The sequence below is a fragment of the Gavia stellata genome, chromosome 1 (assembly GCF_030936135.1).
Source record: "Gavia stellata isolate bGavSte3 chromosome 1, bGavSte3.hap2, whole genome shotgun sequence".
NCBI lineage: Eukaryota > Metazoa > Chordata > Aves > Gaviiformes > Gaviidae > Gavia > Gavia stellata.
In genome coordinates, this window is record NC_082594.1 from 129,035,571 (window position 1) to 129,054,117 (window position 18,547).

The 18,547-nt window shown below is 48.0% G+C and overlaps 1 protein-coding gene across 1 annotated transcript in view; it reads right to left on the reverse strand.

The window, feature by feature from the left end:
• ARHGAP31 (Rho GTPase activating protein 31) overlaps window positions 1–10,536 on the reverse strand; it is a 60,744-nt gene extending 50,208 nt beyond the window's left edge. Inside the window, exon 1 of the mRNA XM_059816320.1 lies at window positions 10,437–10,536. Within this exon, the coding sequence (XP_059672303.1) occupies window positions 10,437–10,536 (100 nt within the window). The remainder of the gene's footprint in view (window positions 1–10,436) is intronic.
• Window positions 10,537–18,547: the final 8,011 nt, after the last annotated feature.

The following is an 18,547-nucleotide window of genomic DNA, read 5'->3' on the forward strand; positions in this document are numbered from 1 at the left end:
GCTGCCAAGCTGCTGGTCTGCAACAGGACTGACAGTCACATTCGCTGCTGAGACAGCAAATACAGAATACTAACAGTATCAAAAATATCCCAACTGAAATAGTCAGATACAGATAAACAAACCCCTCCCTTTTCTCCCAGTGTTCTGGGTTTGATAAATCAGCATTTTCTGATGAGCCAGTGAATACAGACGGTGAGATCAGGCACAGATCTAGCCTGGATTATCAGCCTTGCATTCCACATGTAGAGAAAGTTTGCGAGCACGTCAACACCTTTCAGAAAAAAAGGCAGTACCAATGCTACTGTGTTTGGTGAAAACCACAGTGGTATCCTTTAAATGAAGTTTGTACTGGGGAATCTGACCTGTTCTCCTGTCTAACGCTCTGTAGGAAACAAGTTACGTTACAAAACATAGTTACAGCAGCAATGTCTCCTGGCCTTTTGAATGTTCAATCCCTATTTTAGAGATGCAGGTATATCTCCTCTAACCATTTCACCATGTGACAATGTTTAATCACATTACAAAACCAAATGCACACATGTTCCCAGATCGGAGAAATCAAAGAAAAGACATGAGACGTAAAGAGAGCTTTGCACTTGGTTTGGGGTTTAGTTTTTGTTCTTTCTTTAACTGTTCCGTGCTTTACAAAACCAAACAAAGCCTCCTGTTCCGGATGATAAATCTTCAAGCTGCTCCTGGCCCCAGAGAGCACAGGAGATAATAGCATTTCCAAAGGCATTTAGTTAGCTGAGCCTTGAGTGTAGAAAAGGGCAGAGAGAGGAGCTGGAGATAAATGGCTGTGAACCCAGCTCAGCTGCTCAAGGCATATTTCCGAGAGCAGCAGCCACAGCTGAGAATCCTGCACAGGGATGCACATTATTTCCCCTCCCCTTGCCCTGTCCCCATGCTGGAGAAGGGCATGTAACACAGCCACCCTGAAAGGAAGAATTCCAGCCACAAGCCCCTGTTTTGGTGCACAGTGCCTTTGAGGGGGGCTGTACAACCACCACCTGAGAAAGGTGTGCTGCTTCACAGAATTATTTGTAGGCTTTCTATTAAGCCAAGGCTCTGCAAAGCTTTCATCAGATGCAGCATATCAGCGTATTATTGAAAGCATACATTAATTTGTTTGAACTGGCCAGCAGCAAGACTGCAGAAACCATTAAAGAACTGCGGCCCTTTATGAAAAGGCAATTCATTTTCAGCATTAACCAGGGCAGAAAGGATCGGTAACACTGTCCCAATTGCCTGTTAGTTATTGACTGAAATTGCCAGCCTAGGCTGGAAGACTGAGGCCAATTTCTGATAGTAACTGTATAAATTACTAGGAACATCAGAAGAATTAGGAAGAATGTTGCCAGCAGGTTGAGTGATATGATCCTTCTCTTCTGCTCAGCACTGGTGAGCCCACACCCAGGGTCCTGTGTCCAGCTCCAGGCTCCCCAGTACGAGAACAACACAGACTTACTGGAGCAAACCCAGCTCAGGACCCCAATGATGAAGGGACTGGAGCATCTCTCCTATGAGGAGAGGCTGAGAGAGCTGAGGCTATTCAGGCTGGAGAAGAGTAGGATCAGGAGGGATCTTATCGATGTGTATAAATACCTGATGGGAAGGAATGAAGAAAAGGGAGCCAGGATCTATTCAGTGGTGCCCATTGACAGGACAAGAGGCACAAGTTAAGAAGTGTGAGGTGCCATCTGAACACACCACTTTTTCACTGTGACAGTAGTCAAGGGCTGAATCAGGTTGCTCAGAGAGGTTGTGGAGTCTCTGTCTGTGAGATATTAAAAACTCAGCTGGACACAGTCCTGGGCAACCGGCTCTAGCTGACCTTGCTTGAGCAGGGAGTTGGTCTACATAATCTTAGGAGGTGCCTGCTGATATCAATAATTCTGTGATTCTGTAACATTTTCTGCTGCTGGTAAGGTAACTCTTCCCATATGCACAGTAAATTACCTAAGTCCAAGCAGCCATCCAATCAACCCAGCATTGCTTGAAACCGGGGCTGTCACACACAGCGTCAACTGCTGGCACCAGGATGGAGGCAGGCTGGTTTGAGCATAGGCCAGGCTGTTGCTCCCAGATGGGAGTACAGCAACTGGGGCAGAGGAAATAAAGGCAAGTGCAAAAAATGTGGGTTTTGCTCTGTCTCTTTTGGTGCACTGTTAAGATCCAAAGTGCCTTGACCAGGCTGAAAATAGGGAATCTAATCCAGCTGCAGGGTTGTGTTCAAGGCAGGAGGGTGAGACAGAAGAGGAGTGAGACTTCCCTGTCCATGTAAGTGGTGTGTGCCAAAAGACTTGTAGCGTTAGGGACTGACCTCCTCGCTCTCGCACACAATGATAGCATTGGTCTGGCACTTGAGTGAGGGTGAAGTTTAGTATTGGTGTCTATAACTTCTTTATGTGCAAGGGCCTAAACATCTGACAACAAGCTAGGTCTCAAGCCCATGTTAAGTACTTCCATATCTGTAATCACAGTGGTGCAGAAGACCAGAGAGTCTGCTTGTGGTTTCAGGTAAATGTAGAAAACAGAGGGTTACATTATTGAATTAAGTATGGAAGTCAATAATACAGTCAGCACAGTTGCCCCACGTTATTTAATTTAACACTAAATTCAATTTATGTTACACTGTTCTCTGTCTGTGTCCATTGTAAACATGCTGCAGATTATTTTTTTTTTTTTGGACAATGCAAAACACATTCACTGAAGTTATCAGGAGAGAAGCTGAAGGCTCTGGCATACGAACAAAGGAGAGCTGGGACTTGAGGCTCTGGGAGTGTATGGAAAGTAGACACTAGTAGGCAACCAGCAACACTAGTTGCCCTTAAAACAACCAGCAGTGGAACCAATTAGCAGCCTTTGTATTGTAATAAGGTATCTGTAGGTTTCCATGTCAAAGCTCTAAGTGTATCTGGCATCCTGTTGGTGGTTCAGGACAGGAGGCAGACACTGGTAGCTCTCGGTCCTTTAATCACCCTCCATTTGTATTTCACAGGTAGGAAAACTGCATCCAGTGCAGATCAGAGATCCAGTCCAAGCCGTGCTGTGGGCAGTCAATCTGACAGCCACCCCACCCCATGCCCTTCAGAGCAGGATTGGGTATACTGTTACTGACAGGCTGTTTTCATTTCCCCTATTACTGTTAAAGGAGAAACACGGCAACATAAATCTTTGGCACAGCCCTGACTGCTAGCAAATGTTGCTGCTGTAGAACTGCGTCATATACGCAAAGCCTGAGTTACAGATGCAAGCTTTCTAGTATTTTGTTTGTGTCATGAGCTTTCCCAACTAGAACCAGGCCTACACCAAAACTTTGAATCCAAGCACTGCAGAAAGTTGGGGATCTCTCAGACTACTTGTTCACCATGTCTGCATCAGCCTATGTTGTACATCCACCCTGTGCAGTGCCAGCATTTCATCCACAGCAGTTATTTCCTTGAACCTTTGAGAGCTGTGATACCACAAGCAGTGAAGTCCCTAGTCCTTGGTTTCCCATGTTCAGATGAAATCAGCTGTTACCAACAAAGAGAAAACATTTGCTAAATCAAAATACGTTTTTTAATCTAGAATCTGCAAGCAAGACATATGATTCATGCTGTTCGCAGGGGGTGGGGAGAAGGCAGGATCAAAGTGGGGCTTAGCGCATGCAAATGACACATGTGCCTCCTGCAGTGCTTTGTAAGGGAAACGTAAAGCAGGAGGCAGCATGGAAGAGCACTCCGCTAATCACACAGCGCTAGCAATGGAAAGTCAATGCAGAACAAGGAGCTGAGCTCGCAACATGAATGTTTAACTGCAGTAACACTGTACCACAGAGACACAAAAATCCAGATCCCAGGAACCAGAAACAGATTGAGGAAGTAACACAAATATCATCCAAAACAAGGAGGAACAGCGGAGTAACAGAAGCAGACAGATGGCTTCTGCTCCCGTTGTTCCCAGTGTCTTGCTGCTCTCACTGTGTTGCCATAGAGGCTGATATCTGGGACTCAGAACGTGATGCTCTGCTTGTGACAGCGGGTGGAGAAAAAGCAACCTTTACGTTATTAATAATTTCCCCCACACTATCCATTTTGGCAGCAGAGTTTCTCACTCCCCTGTCCACTAGACATACCTTGGCATACTCTGAAAGGCCAAGGAGCTGTTTTCCCCCCAACCCTGGCCTAGCTCCTCCACCTGCCATTTCATGTACTCAGCCCTCAGGGCCCCTCTGCCACAGCCTTCCTCCACTGTAGAATAATACAGTCCCCCTTCTTTTGCCCCCAGACTTCAGAGCCCAACTGTCCCTTTTGCTCCTCTCACAAAGATGAGGGGACACAGCCTTAAGTATCCACACAGGCTGCATGACTACAGGATATAACCCACAGAGCACAGGTCATGGGTCTGCTTAGTGTATCAGCAGTGTGAAAATGTAGAGCAGGCTGCAGGAGCACGTCAGATAAAAAAAGAGGACTAATGCATTTGAAGCCAGCCCAAGAGGCTGTTCCTGTCCCCTTCTCCTCCAAGCCCCTGCTGCTTGCTTCCTTGCAGGGAGACAAGTGTTTGCATAGCCTCAGAGTGAGGTAGGTCAGGGAAGAGATCTGGATTGAAAGCAGTCTGGTCACAAAAAGAGAAAAAGGTTTCTTTTCAGCTTGATCAGTTCTTAAGACAGAAATCCCCAGTGCCACAGTTTCTAATTTTGAGAGCGGGATGAACGCAGCTCTTCATTCTTCTGCAGCAGATTAAATGAGCGTGTGGCATTTTCATTTTTCCAGGGGGATTTAAAATAAAAAAAAGGCCTTGTCTTTTTCCTCCACATTGCCATTAATGATCCTTCAGCAGTTTTCCCAGGACTTCCTGCATGCATCGCTAACCAAAAGCACCTACGCAGAAGCATGGACATGCAGTCACTTTGAAACATCAACGCCAGGAAAAGCAGCTTAAAAAAAAATATGCTAAGTGGACACAAAAGCATCTTTGTATGGTACACACTTAGATGTGCTATGGACTTGCATGCACCCTCACGCACATCCCTGCATGTTCTTATCCCACAAACACATGCAGCTGCACATGCAAGTGTGTGGAAGGAAAGACACACGACGCAGAAAAGCTGCTTCACATCTGGGTAGCAGGTATAACGGCTGGCTCCGAAGGGAGCCTGTTCTTGAAGGAAACTACTTTCTTCCTGAGTGACAGATCTCCTCATCCATCTGGGCACAGAGGAGGCAGCTCCACAATGAAACACTTAGCATCCAAATCAGGCAGAAGGTAGCATGCTAAGGGGCTGTACCAAAACAGCAAAAGAGTACCCAAGGCCACCTTTCCTTTGTACAAAGCATATTACTGCTGCATTATTGTTACTGTTTTCCCTCAGAAATACTTGCCTATCCTACAGTAAAGTCTTGACTTACTGCAGCTCTCAAAAGTGGTTTAGATCCTGCTTGGGGAGCCAGTGCAAGCCAGAACTACCATGTTTTTATGAGACCACTAACACTAAATGAAAACTTTCCTTACTCTTTTATTCAAATGCAGTTGTGACAAGGCAGCAGCAGTCACTGCACAGCCACGCAGTGTAGAAGAATATCATGTGGGCTACCCATATTGTTGTCTCCTTCCCTGTATTACAATCCAGGGGCTTGTAAAGGTTTCCTCACACGTCTCCCTGTGCTAAATTTGCAGGTAACAGCTCCCTTTCCCTCCCCAGCCCCAGGGAGTGATGCTGGCCAGCCCTGCTCTCTGCCGTGGCAAGAAGGAGCCTCGAATGGAGAGCATGAGGGGGTTGGTAGCTTCAAAGCTCCTTAAATGAAGCAGCTCTATTTCTACAGCAAATAACAAACAAAGCCAATAAGCAGCATTAGACAAAGAGATAGAAAGTGCTTTGGGTGCCACAGGCTCAGGATGAGAGGCATTGAGGGAGCTGTGGGGAGTGTGGGAGGGGGTTAAGGGGAAAAGCTGATCTCATTGCATCCCAACCAGACAACATCAGGCAGGAAACAGATGTGCAAGAAGCCACAGAGGGGTACAGCAACAGCAGAACTAACTCTCCTCAAATAGGGGAAGCTAGGACACACAAAGCTGAGCTGCACCCTGAGAACAAGGCGTCTAATCTGAGATAGGGCTTTTTGCAGTCCTGGTAGCACCTCCTATCCCAAAGTTTAGACACCATCATACTAAAAATGAAAGTAATGATTCAGCCTTTCCCCAAGTCCTACCTGGCCCTAAACAAATGAAGCAATGGTAGGTCTGAATCTGTAGCGGTTCCTGTGCAGAAGACTGGATTCTTTTTTACCAGCACAATCTAATTTTTATAGATGCTGTGGCTATTTCCATTTTTTTAAAAATGGAATTTGTACCTGGTTGTGTACCTGAAATCCCAGTCTGAATGTGCCACAATTAGAAGCACTGGGAATATTAAACTCCGTTTTGACTTAGTCCCTCTCACTTCAACAGCTTTGACTTTTTCAGCCCACTCTTACAAAGCTTCTGTGATACAACCAGAAGCAAGGCTACTCTTTGTGACTCTTTTCTTAAGCAGTTCAGACTGTCCTGCCCCAGCTAAGGTTTGTGCACAACTTTCTGTCGTCTTCTCTGCTGGCCCATCCGTCGCTAGAAAATTATACTGTTGTTATTACACGAACTGGGGGCCTGACGTGCAGCTCCCATTGACTTCAGTAGAGGCACGATGTGCTTTTCTCCTCTGAAAACCAGGCTGGTTATCAAGAGGCCAAAATACGTCCCTAATGTTTATCCTTCAGGGCTAGTATCTGTTAGATCCATTGCACCCATACAACACTTTAATGAAGTTTGACACACGAAATGTTTTAGTAGAGGAAATTAGCGCCGTCTTCCTCCTGCATGGGTGTCTATCCATGCCCAAAACCTGACACTGCTTTCTAGTAAAGCTCTGACACTCCAAAAGATCACTTACCTCTGTGTGCGGATTCAGTGCTGGCAGCAACAGAAGAGGGACTATGTGAAATCAGATGACTTTTACTCATTGGTGTTGCCAGCCACCATTCTTTTATGTCTTACGTGAGCTTTTCCTCAAATCCACTGCTATTAAAGTCGTTGTTTGAGTGGGGAGGAGGAACAGCTAATATTTCCCCAAGTTTCTAGCCCTCTTGCCAGTAGAAAGACTTGAAAATGTAACTCAGATGCACACTGAAGTTTCAGAAAACAGAAAGCAGAAAAAGAACCCAGCACTGATTTTTATTTTATCTCATGATTTTTGCGGCCTGAGTCATGATTTTAAATGCTTGGGAGCACTGATAGCAGTCTGTCCCCATAAGGAGCGTAACCAGTCTCTGTGTAGAGACTGCCAGCAGGAAAAGGCCAAGTAGGGTCAAATGCGGTAGTGACAGGAACTGACTTGAAATACAGTAAATTCAAACCAGCCACCAGACAGCAACATCTGTCCATCACCACTGACCTGGGTCGGATCTGAAGAATCAGCTGAGGGCTAAAGGCTTTGTATCACTTTTAGTCTCCTGAGCTACCCCACTGTACATGCTATAGTCTTTCCATCTACACCACTCAAATACTTTGTAGTTCTGCTGCAGCTTTTATTGTATTATCATAAAGCTCTTTTAACAAAGCCTTAGGTACATCTGTCTGGTAAGGGAGACAGTGGGATCTTTTCACCCTTCACTGAAACACAGCCATCTCTGAAGTGGACCATAGCAAGTTACTAAACAGTTAAATGACAGGAGAGGAAATGCTGATACCTTAAGCAGAATGTAATTCTCTCCACTGGAATTTGGCAAGGACATAGAGACTAAGGTCCCTGCAGAACGCACAAGCTGCTCTTTAACAACTGCAAGCATGTAGGGACTCAAGTTGTGCATCTCCTCCACAAAGCATCACACAAGTAGTGCAGCACCCCCAACTGTAATGGCTGTGTACTAATCCAGAGGGGAAAAAGCCAAATTGAATTTTCTACACCAGCCTTGGCCATCCCCTATGCTCCCTTTGTCATTCCCAGCACCAGCAAAGCATGGCTCCACTTCTCTTCACCTGTGCGAGTGTGCAGGACCAGCCACACAAAGCGGCACTGCAGGATGGCATAAAGCAGACCTGAGCATGAAAGCACAACTAATCTGACTCATGTTCTGCCTGTCCTACAGCCTCTTCTTCTTTTCCAGTTAACCCTTCTGGGTGCATTTTAAAACCTGCTTTCACAAAGGTCCACAACAAAACGTTTTCTGGATAGCAGCCAAAGTGTTCTCCCCCTCCTCATCACTCCCAGCTATCATGAACAGTCTTACATCTTCACTGCTTCCAAGTAGGGAGAAACCTGAACCTGCATCCCACCAGTTAAACACATAGTACTATCTAAAGCAGAGAGAAAGTTATTGCATTTACGTCTCTACCAAAGCCCCTGCTTGCAGGAGCACTGGCTTGTCACTGGAAATAATTCTTAGCAGGACAATTCAACTATCCTCAAATCAACCGTCTCTCATACCCTAAATGCTCTTCTAATTTTGTTTCATAGTTACAGGTTGCAAGTTTGTGATCTCCTGGTGACATCTGAACCTTCATTTCTTCCCAAGACATCACTTTGGCATACTTGGTCACATTCCTATTGATCCTGAGAGCCCTACTAGCAACGAAATTAGTATCTCTAATACTCTCACTTCTTCTCCCCATGGCCCAACAAATTGAATTGTACCAATTTAACTTACACCCTTCTCAATAAACCTATAACAATTGAGTGTTTCATTTCTGGATCCCACGGCAGTGGGCAATGGGATGTGCTATTCAGCAAATAGCAGTACTACATAAAGGGAAAGGAACTTCATATTCTCCCCCACTGCTCCTCAGCATGGAGAGATAAGTAGGTTGGAACTGTGAACCATCCCACAAATGAGACTCCAGACAATGTCCTTCTTTCTTGTGCCCAGAAAACTATTAAACAAAAAAAAAACTATGGGATTTCTGGTAATAAATTTTGCTGTTCTGGCCTAATTTCAACTGCAGTAACTATGTTTCTCCCTTTAAAATCCCCCTTGCTGCTTCAACTGAATATACTGCCTGTGACGGCCTTCCCTGCGTTGTTTTTCAGTGTTCCTGTAAACAGCTGTAAATTGTTCCTCCACTGCAGCAGCTCATGTTAGCACTGGATGGAATTTATCTATCTGTACCTCATACTGGAGAAGTGGTATCAGTTCATTAAGTCTGTTATTTTTGCTATTTCAATTCAATTGCTGTTAAGGGCTATATAAGTTAAAAGATAGGGTAATTGTTACAGATGACTCAGAATGAAATTGAATGACAGGTTTTCCCCATTCCTAAATAAATGAACATATATAACACTTTAGCTCAGTGAGATATGTACTGTCCTTTTCACTGTGCAACGGAAAGGACTACTGTTATGTAGTCCATCCCTCTGCCAGTCCAGTTCCACACTGTACTTCATCAGCCATGCTCATCAGCAAATGAAAGACCTGATTGTACAGCCCTCCCCAACAAATCTGACGTTGCAGCTAGAAGCTTTTTTTGCTCGGAGTAGCCTGACATTGGTGAAAGTTAGTTAATTCAAACTGGAACATAATGCTAAACCTGGAACGCAATGCTCACATCAGGGATGGTTAACACGCATGTATTTATTTTTCCTCTTGCTAAACTGCAGGTCTTTCTGTAGACAGACTTTCAACTGCTTCCCTCGCCATCCAACCCTCTTTAAGAAAAATCGTTCCGCTCCTTCCCTTATCCAGGATTGACCGTTTCAAGCTCAGGACCCTCTGATCTTATTGCTGTTACCTCTTGTCTGATCTACCATATTCTCATCCGATATCTGGGGGCATGGAGGTCAGGAGGAGGAGGAGAGGAGAGAAAGATAACAGGCAGGGGAGTGAAAATATTAGCTCAGCTGCCCCCTACACCTCACACCCATCCCTACTCCACCCCACCCCCCCAGTCTCTATCCTGTCTCCATCCAGCAGTAAAAAGACAACATGGGAACTGTAGTGGAGTCCAGGAGGGGCAGACGGGACGGTCCCAGTTCCTCCCTAAGCCCTGCAACACTCTCGTCTCGTGGACTTGAGGAGGATTTCCAAGTCCAGGAGGAGGCAACGCTAAGCGCAGTTCTGATTTCCGAACGTAGCTCCCTAAAAGCCTGCCTCCCCTTTCCACGCCAGGCGAATGGGAGAGGGCATCACAACATAAAGCTGGCCACCTCTGTTCACACTCAGGCAGCCTGAGAGCCCTAGCCCAGTCCTTTCCCCACACACAGCGCTACTCATGCAAGGGTCATGCAGACGCGTCACCAAAGCAATCTTCATTCATTGTGAGTAACTGGGCAGTGACTCCACTTCCCGGGGATAAACCAGCTCCAGGTTGTCTAGCCCTCAGCCTTGGGAAAGGTCCGGTTTGCAGTCCTACCAGTAAAAAAAGGGGGGACGCGCGCGCGCTCCGCTCCTCCGCTACCAGAGTGAGAATAAAGAGGCATTTACCATCCTGCCCAGAGCTCTCCAGATACTCCGTCAGGTCACAGCCGAATGCGCTCGCAGCTCCCTTCCTCTTGAGTTTCTGCTTGGCTCCCTTGTTCTTCATGAGTTTAGTCCCAAAAGAGGTTTGCCCCCCCTCCTGCTTTGCCCCCCTCCCCCCAGCCTCACGCTGGGCGACAGAAATCTTGCTCTTCTCAGACCACCGCCCGTGTCCCGCTCCCAGGGAGTAACATCGGGGGTCCCGTACAGCGTCCCGCTGGAGAAGTAAACATTAATCCCCACCAGATGTTGGGCTGCTCCTGTGGCAGAGGAAGGTCAGGGCGAGAGGAGGTTCCCCAGCCAGCAGCAGCAGCGATCATAGCCCAAGCCCGGAAGGGTTCTCATCAGAGGGAAGTGGGTGGTGGACGAGTGCCCACATCGGAGCTGGCAAGTTGGGTGCAGACGATGATGGGGGGTACGTCTTTCCCTCAGCGCAGTCCTGGGACCCTCCACGGCCACCTTCTGGGTTTCGTCAGCCGCGCTGTCGCCACCTCCAGCAGAAAGCCTCCCAATCTGGTCTTCCTTCTCTCAGCTTTCGGAGGAGACTGGAAGTTCAAACGGACTAATGAAAAGGGACAAGGGGAAGAGTCTGCACAAGGCTCCTCTTTGGCTCCCCCCCTTCCCCTCCTCCTGCCTTTGGACAGTTAGAGGAATGAGAAACCAGCTTCCTGTCCTGACTCCCGCTCGCTCGCTCTCTCCTTTCCCCCGTTTTACAAATCCTAGGATTATCCAGCTCAAAAAAATGCTGAAAGGAAGTTAGCTGAGGAGGGGGGCGGAGGACGGATTTTGGCAGTAAAGTGCATATGTGTGTATGTGTGGGTGCGCAAGAGGCTGAGGGAAGGCGGGGAGAGGAGTTGAGGGACGGGGGTGGGCACGGGGGGGGGGGAAGAGGGAAAGCCTGTCCTGACAGTCGACAGATAACGGACTGCCTGAGAGGAAATCACTGCGAGCCGAGCCTAGCCGCAACCCGCGACGCGGTCAGGCGCTTCCTGCGCTACCAACGCTCAGCTCTGTAAAGGCCCGAGGAGGGGCTGGCGAGGAGGAGAGAAACCAGGAGCCACTCCAGTAAATCTCTGCCTCTGTTCATCGAGTCCTTTGTCACAAGGCGCCTTCCTGCCCTCGAACATGACTCTGTCACTTCAGGATTTACCTTCCTCTACAGAGGCACAGGCTGGAGCTACCGAAGTGCAAGAAGCGGGGAGAAAGTTGGGAAACTGAAGAGAGGGGGGAGGAGGGAAACTTTCAGCTCCCTCCTTCCCGGCAAGCAGAAACAGATGCCGTCCGGGCATCTAAGTTCACGTACTTTTGATTCAGCTCCCAAAAAAGGCTCCCCTTGACCAACAAAGGGGTTTAGAGATAAGGAACAGAAATCACCCAGTAGCGCAAGAAAGGAAATGAGATGGGTCTGCCCTGAGTCTTGCCATCCCCACTGACACCTTTCTAGTCTAACCTTCAGTACATGCATATCTCTGCTTGTAAGAGCATTCACTTGCACTTTCTTTGCATTTTTTATCCCAGAAGCCCAACCTCTTTACACATCTCAGTGTGCTAGTGGGCCACACGGGTCACACAGGGAGGCAAACTTAAGTCTGCTAAGGCTTCACTGCCCCCTCTTGCTCCATGCCAAATATACCTGTATGGGTCTGGGTGAAAAATAAACAAACAAATGAAAAACAGGAAATTGCACCAAAAAGCAGACCAAAAATAGGGAGAGTAGTTTGGTTTGGAGGAAAACGGGCCAGACAACGGGGCAAAGGACTCCGTTAACCCACCTCCCTCCTCAACCCTGGGCTCTACACCCTCATGCAGCAGAGAAACCCCATCTCCTCCCACAGACGTCTGCAACCTCACCACCTCACCCCTTTATTTTGACAGAGTCATTTTTCAGAGAAATCAAGCTTCCGGTTGTGATCCAACCGCTGCCAAAAGCAATTCATGTTCTGTCTGTTGGTATGGTAACTTCTTTTTTTTTCCCCTCAAAAGTGTTGGATGTTATCACGTCACATACAAGAAAAAACACCAAGAGCCCTAGTGAAGGACCTTGAGCAATTATAACTCCTATTGTGTAGTTTATCACTGTAATTATCATCATTATCCCCATTTTACAGCTTGCTGGCTGACGGGTTTGAGGGGAAAATGATTTGTAGAACAGTGCCAGAGAGATGTCTGGCCAGTAGGCTCCCAGCCTCCTGCTCCCAGGCTAAGAGGGGAAACTGAGCTCTCGCCACCAGACCGATGGCTGTTCTCAGGGACCCTCAGTGCTCACGAAACACTTAAAACTTCCTTGAATTTATTCTGGGCTTCTCACAGCACCTTGATATCAAGTCGGTGCACGGAATTCCTCCCTGTCCCGGCATGCCGCCAAATCCATCATGTGCCGCAGCACATCCTGCCTGCCTGCCAAGGGGCAGACTTCAAACAGGTCGGACAGACAACAGGATGCTCAGACCTGGATGTCTCACCAGGCCATCCTCCTGCTGCCCGGGCGGCTGGCCGCCTTCTGTAGGAAGAGAAAGCCCTCTCCTTGCCCCCTCGGGGAGGAGGCACATCCTCCTGCACATGCCAGCCCTTTCCCGTGGGGCTGAGCCCCAGTGGGGAGGACCCACTTCGCTGCGGCGAGTAACCACACTGTCTTCTGTAAAGTCCTGAAATCCCCCCTGCAGACACCTCCCTCCCTCCACAAACCAAACAAGACATTTAAACTCCCCATGCTGGTCTCCTCCATCACCCTACATCAGAGGGCATCACTAACAGGGTCTGTGTCCACAGCCCTCGCCTGTCCTTTCTGCCTGGTGACCTGCTGCACCACACTCCTGCCCTCACCTTCATGGCCTCCCTCATCTTAGATACAGTTTCCCCTCTCCTCCCTTGCAAGGCTACCCAAACAGCATGTCTTCAATAGAGGATGGCTTCTTTAAAAAAAATAAATAAATCAGTAGGTAAAATCAACACCTGCATGCATACGGCTTCCAGCGAGGGAGCTACAGGCCCAGGCACAGCGGGGAGCGCCCTGGCATGGCCACCGTGCAGCACCACGGGCCCTCTCCCCTCCCTTGCACAACCCTGCTCCGAGGGCCCTCAGCGGCCCGTGGCCCAGCCCGTGGGTCAGCCCGGCACCCTCGCCCCTCGGCGGGTCTCACAGGCTGGTAGGTGTTTTCAGCTGAAAGCACCATTTCTTGGAGTCAGCTCTGTGGCGGTTCCTTGCTGCTGCTGAGGGAGGCACCATCTTTGGGAGCCATGGTGGTGGGTCCCGCTGGCCGATCAACACTGCAGGAATCCAGCATTGCCATCTGATTTTGGTTATCTGGGGACTGTGCTATGCTGCCCTGACCCCCGCTGGGCTGCGGGAGGGTGATGGCTGCCCAGGGCCAGGCCACAGGACCACCATCAGCCATTGCCACTGGAGTGCTGTGGAGGGGGGCAGGGAGAGACTGCCAGCCCCCTGCGGACAAGAAACAGTGTCTGAAAGAAAAAACAGTATTATTTGAAGCGCAAATCCGGGGAAGAGGAGCTAGAAAGAAAACAGAGAGGATTCCCACTTTCTTCATAGAGTCTGCCTCAGACATTGCAGTTTGCTGCCCTCCAGGAGAGCTCTTGCCAGGCAGGCTGGGCTACGGGGGTGGCTTTCCCCATGCCAGGACGAGGTTCAGCGAGAGGACAGAGGGGAGGTCGCTGCGGGATTGCCAGGGGAGCCCAGGGCCAGGAGGAGGAGAAGGTCAAGTAAGGTGAGCGGGAACCGAACAAGGGAGGCTTTACAAACAAAGCGCTTCATATCGGAGCCTGAAATCAGTGCTGAGCCAGGGGATTTTTCTAAGGGAAAGGGGCGATGTTCTCCTCCGTAGAGGAAAAAAATAAGAAGTCTGGATTTGCGCAGCCCAGGGGGTAGGGGAGGTCTCTGTAATAGTTAGGGTGAGCGGCAGGGCTAAGGAGTAAGCCCATGTCCCTCCTGGAAAAGCTTTCACAGATGAGAACAGGCAAAGCTGGAGAGGAAAAGAGCTCAGGCCAGAAGTGTGAAAAGCAAAAAGGAGTTCAAAGCTGAAATAGCTGGAAAAGAAGGGAGAATTTCTCTCCCTCCTAAACAAAAAAAAAGAAAAAAAAAAAGAAAAAAGTGAGTCTGCAGAATAAAAGCAACAGCAAGCCAAGCCAGAGCTCTCACAGAAGCAATCTCTCTGTAGAGATTACTTCCTAGTCCCCGCCGCCATACAAAGAGCATGATGGCCAGCTGCCCCACGGTACCGCAGCCCAAATCAGGAAGTCGTGGCCCACGACACTTACTTTAATTCCTTCCCTTGGAACCTGTAAAAATAGGTCAGGATTTGAAGTTAGTCACAAAGGCCTCACTGTCAGAGAGGGACGCAGGTTCATGCCGGAAGGTGGGGCACCTCCCCATCCTGCTTCGCTGCTGATCTGCAATGCCTCACCCTTCGGCTTGAGAGCGGGTATGGCAAGCCAGCATTTGTGTGTGACTTAATGTAGGATGGATAATGACTTTACAGTTCTCTCCGTTCTCACGGAAAAGGTATTGGTGATCCCAGAAGCAGTCAGAGAGCCTGGGGAACAGCTTTGGCCATTAGAACTAAGTATTTCTTCCCCTTCTAGGAGCCGGGGGCTGCAGCAGAGGCATCACACAGGCTCTTTCTGGGCACCCATCTCTCCCCTCCCTGCTGCGTTTCCTTCATTGTGTTTGTGCTTTTTCCTATCCATGGCTTTAAAATCTCCACCAATCTGCCAGGCGCCACTCAGCACAAAAGAGGGGGGGGGGGGGGAGTGGAAGACCCAGGGAGGGGGGGATCTGAACCCCTAAAAATAGCCCTGCCGAGTACGACTGTTTTCCTGACACAGACGGTTCATTGTTAGACCCTGACACGCCAGTGCACCCTCCCTCCCCACCCCTCAGCTACTCTCTTTCCTCTCCTGACCCTCTCCAGCCCAGTTTCCTGTCTACTCCCATCCCCGTGGCCAAAGCTGGGAGTGTATTGTGAAGCCTAAAGCCTGGTGTGGAGGCTTTTGTTTCTCTGACTACAGGTCAGATGGCAGACTCTGGGGCTACCCTTCAGCTTCCCTTGTCACAGGGCACCCACCACTCTCGGTTCCTAACTTCACCCCGCTCCCAGCCACAAGACCTGTCTCTCCCGGATCTCACCTCCCTTTCTGCCTTCCAGAGGACCCTCTTGCCCCCCGTCATGACACACCTTCTTCTGTGTGTCTGTCTGCCCCATGCAAGCTTTTCATTAGCTACTTCACAGACCCCAGCACTTCAACTACAAATGAAGGAGGCACCTCACAGTCGCACACTACCAAGCCTCCTTACTGCTGGCTGCATACCCGTGGCACAATGGTATAACCAGGAGGTACAACAGACCCAGAAGGCTCTAGTTATAAGCCTGGATGATGATGTGATGTCATCACAGTGATGTCATACATGGCAACCAGAAGAGAACAAATGGAACAGCCCTTGTACCAGGAAGGTAGTTTTCTCCCACTTTGCTGGTTAGGGCATAGGGCAAGGATCTATGGCGGGAGTACCAGGTGTAGTCACTGACATAATAGGAGCAGACATATACTCCTGCCCATTCCACCTCCTTGGGTATTGTCCCAGATACAGTGAAGTCTGAAGTAGATAAGTAGCCTAATATAGCATGATATTCAGTTATTGACTATACACACCACAACTACAAAGCATGCAACTACATTTTTAGCCAGACTGCCTTCTCTCACTGTGCACAGTCATTTCGGAAGTGTCTTGCGTACAGAAAAACAGGTGAGGAACATATCTCCCTTCCCTTACTTAGAGCACAAACGTATCTGAACGGTGACGGTTGCTTAATCCTGTGTTTTGTACAGCATCTAGCGCAGAGGAACTCTAATTCTTGACTGGGGACTCCAATTGTTCTTTATTTAAACAACATAAAGACCATTATAGAAAGGCTTTATGTCTCCCAGTGTAAAACTCCATTGATAGCGCAATAATATATGATAACTTTATAAAACAAACATTCAGAGAAAACCTCTACCAGACAAGCCACACAGCTAGCAAAAGCTTCCTTCATTTCAGAGGCATGTTCTGAACCTCCTCCAAGCATCTTACCAATGAGATGACCCATTTGGTGAGGCAGGAAGGCCACAAACCTCACACCATGGAGCTGTTCCAAGCTCACAGAGGCCTTTTCAAGAGCATCCTGCCAGCAGCTTTTTGGATAACATGGAAGAGGCAGCTGGCAGCCCTGTGCTGAGTACAAGCAAGATAGCATGTCAGAGAGAGGTGATTTCCTCAACACATTGCCTCACTGCAAATAGCAACAACAAGGATTCCCACCAAACCAGGAAATGTTTTTGCCTCCTTTTTCCGCCCGATCAGGTAACCAAATAGACCTGCAGAAATTAAACAACTTGCTTAAACCTACGTTGTGGTTCTATAGCAAAGCAAAAAGCCAAATCAACAGCACCTTGTGAACTTGGGAAATGCCTTAACCATAAGCCCACTGCTTCTCCTATCTTACCAGCCTGTGAACACAAGCCATAACCAGATTCTCAAGCACAGCCAGGATCTCTAGGAGCTGAGAAAACTTAATTGGGAAGAAAATCCTGAGGAGATCTATCTCTTTCAGATACCCGTTGCTTAGTCACTATGTCCAGCAGCTATACTACCACAGGCTAAGGGAGAGCAGAAGACTTTCAGTATCTGTTCCTCCACATTTGCACCCCACTGGTTTTGTAGGAGTTTCCCCCTACCTTTTGTCCTATGAACACTGTTCTAGCAGAAATGAGAATTCTGTTGAGCCAGAGGCTTATAATGCAAAAAGAGAAACTATTTAGTCTCTCCTGCTCTCAATTCTGCCAAACAGCAGCACTGCTGGTGTACTATAAAGGACCCCACTTGTATAATTTCTAATTAGTCCAGCTCACCACCACTCAGAGGACACTGACACCAACACCCACTTCACTGCCTGTATTTCCAGCTTCAGATGTCCCTCTCTTATTATCCGTTCTGCTAATCATGTTGCCATGGGAGAAGGAATCTGTGGGTTAACCTGTTTGCATAAAAACAGCAGTCCATTGCACTTGCATTATTTTAATGGTGATGCAAGGCTAAGGACTGAGAAAAAGTCCCTATTTTAAGGACTAAGCTGGAAGGGAGGAAAGAATTGAGTTCAGGGGTTCACTCAAGCAATAATCTATTTTGATCACTTTCTGTAGAAAATAAGGGCTGCTTTGTAATAATCTTATTTGTTGAAAAAAAAAAACCTCGACAAATAGCTCAGGGAATGCTGACTATTTTAGGGATAAAAGCTAGCCTGTTATGTGCTATTTTTAGAAGTAATTTAAAACCTGACTTCTTGTATTCTGGGGTTTTCTCTTGATCACTTGTGAGAATCATCTTTTCTATGAGAGAGTTATGTCTTGTTTTAGCACCAGCTTTCAACTCCTTTTATTGTGTCTGAACATCTAGCACCACAAGGAAGAGTTCCTATGAAGAATCGCCAGCTATGATGATGGTCTCCAGCTAGGACAGACTGCTACTTCACCCCTTCTCTCAGTCTCCAGCAAGGAAAAGTATGATTTGGTGGCAGGAAGGGGGAAGAGAGGAAATACAAGTTTGCAAAAGCCACATGTCCCCCTTGCAAACACCTCTACAAGAGGGCTGTCAGCTGTGATGGGTAGAGTGCTAGCAGCTGTGGCAGGCAAGGCCAGGTGTTGTTGCAAGTGGCAGGCTCCGGCACATTTGTTGTTTCTTATTTCTACTCACTGAGCTAAGTCCCTGTAGGGAAGGCACTGCTGGGTCTGCACGAATGATCTCCTATTGTCTTCTCTGTAAGGCTGACCATATCTTCTCTCCCATCTAGGTCTTCTCTTCCTGCCTTACACCACACCCCTCTTCACGGTCAGGTGTGTGCCTAGGTTAAGTGGAAAAACAACTTGCTCTCAAATGCTGAAGGTACCAAGCAGGGAAATCAGCTATGCCAGGAGATTCCTTCTGCCTAAGATTTGAGTGCCCTCTCTCTCAGGATGTATAATATCAAAGGTCTCTGTGTACTCCCTCGGAGAAAGCCACATTTCTCCTTTAACTTTTCCTTACC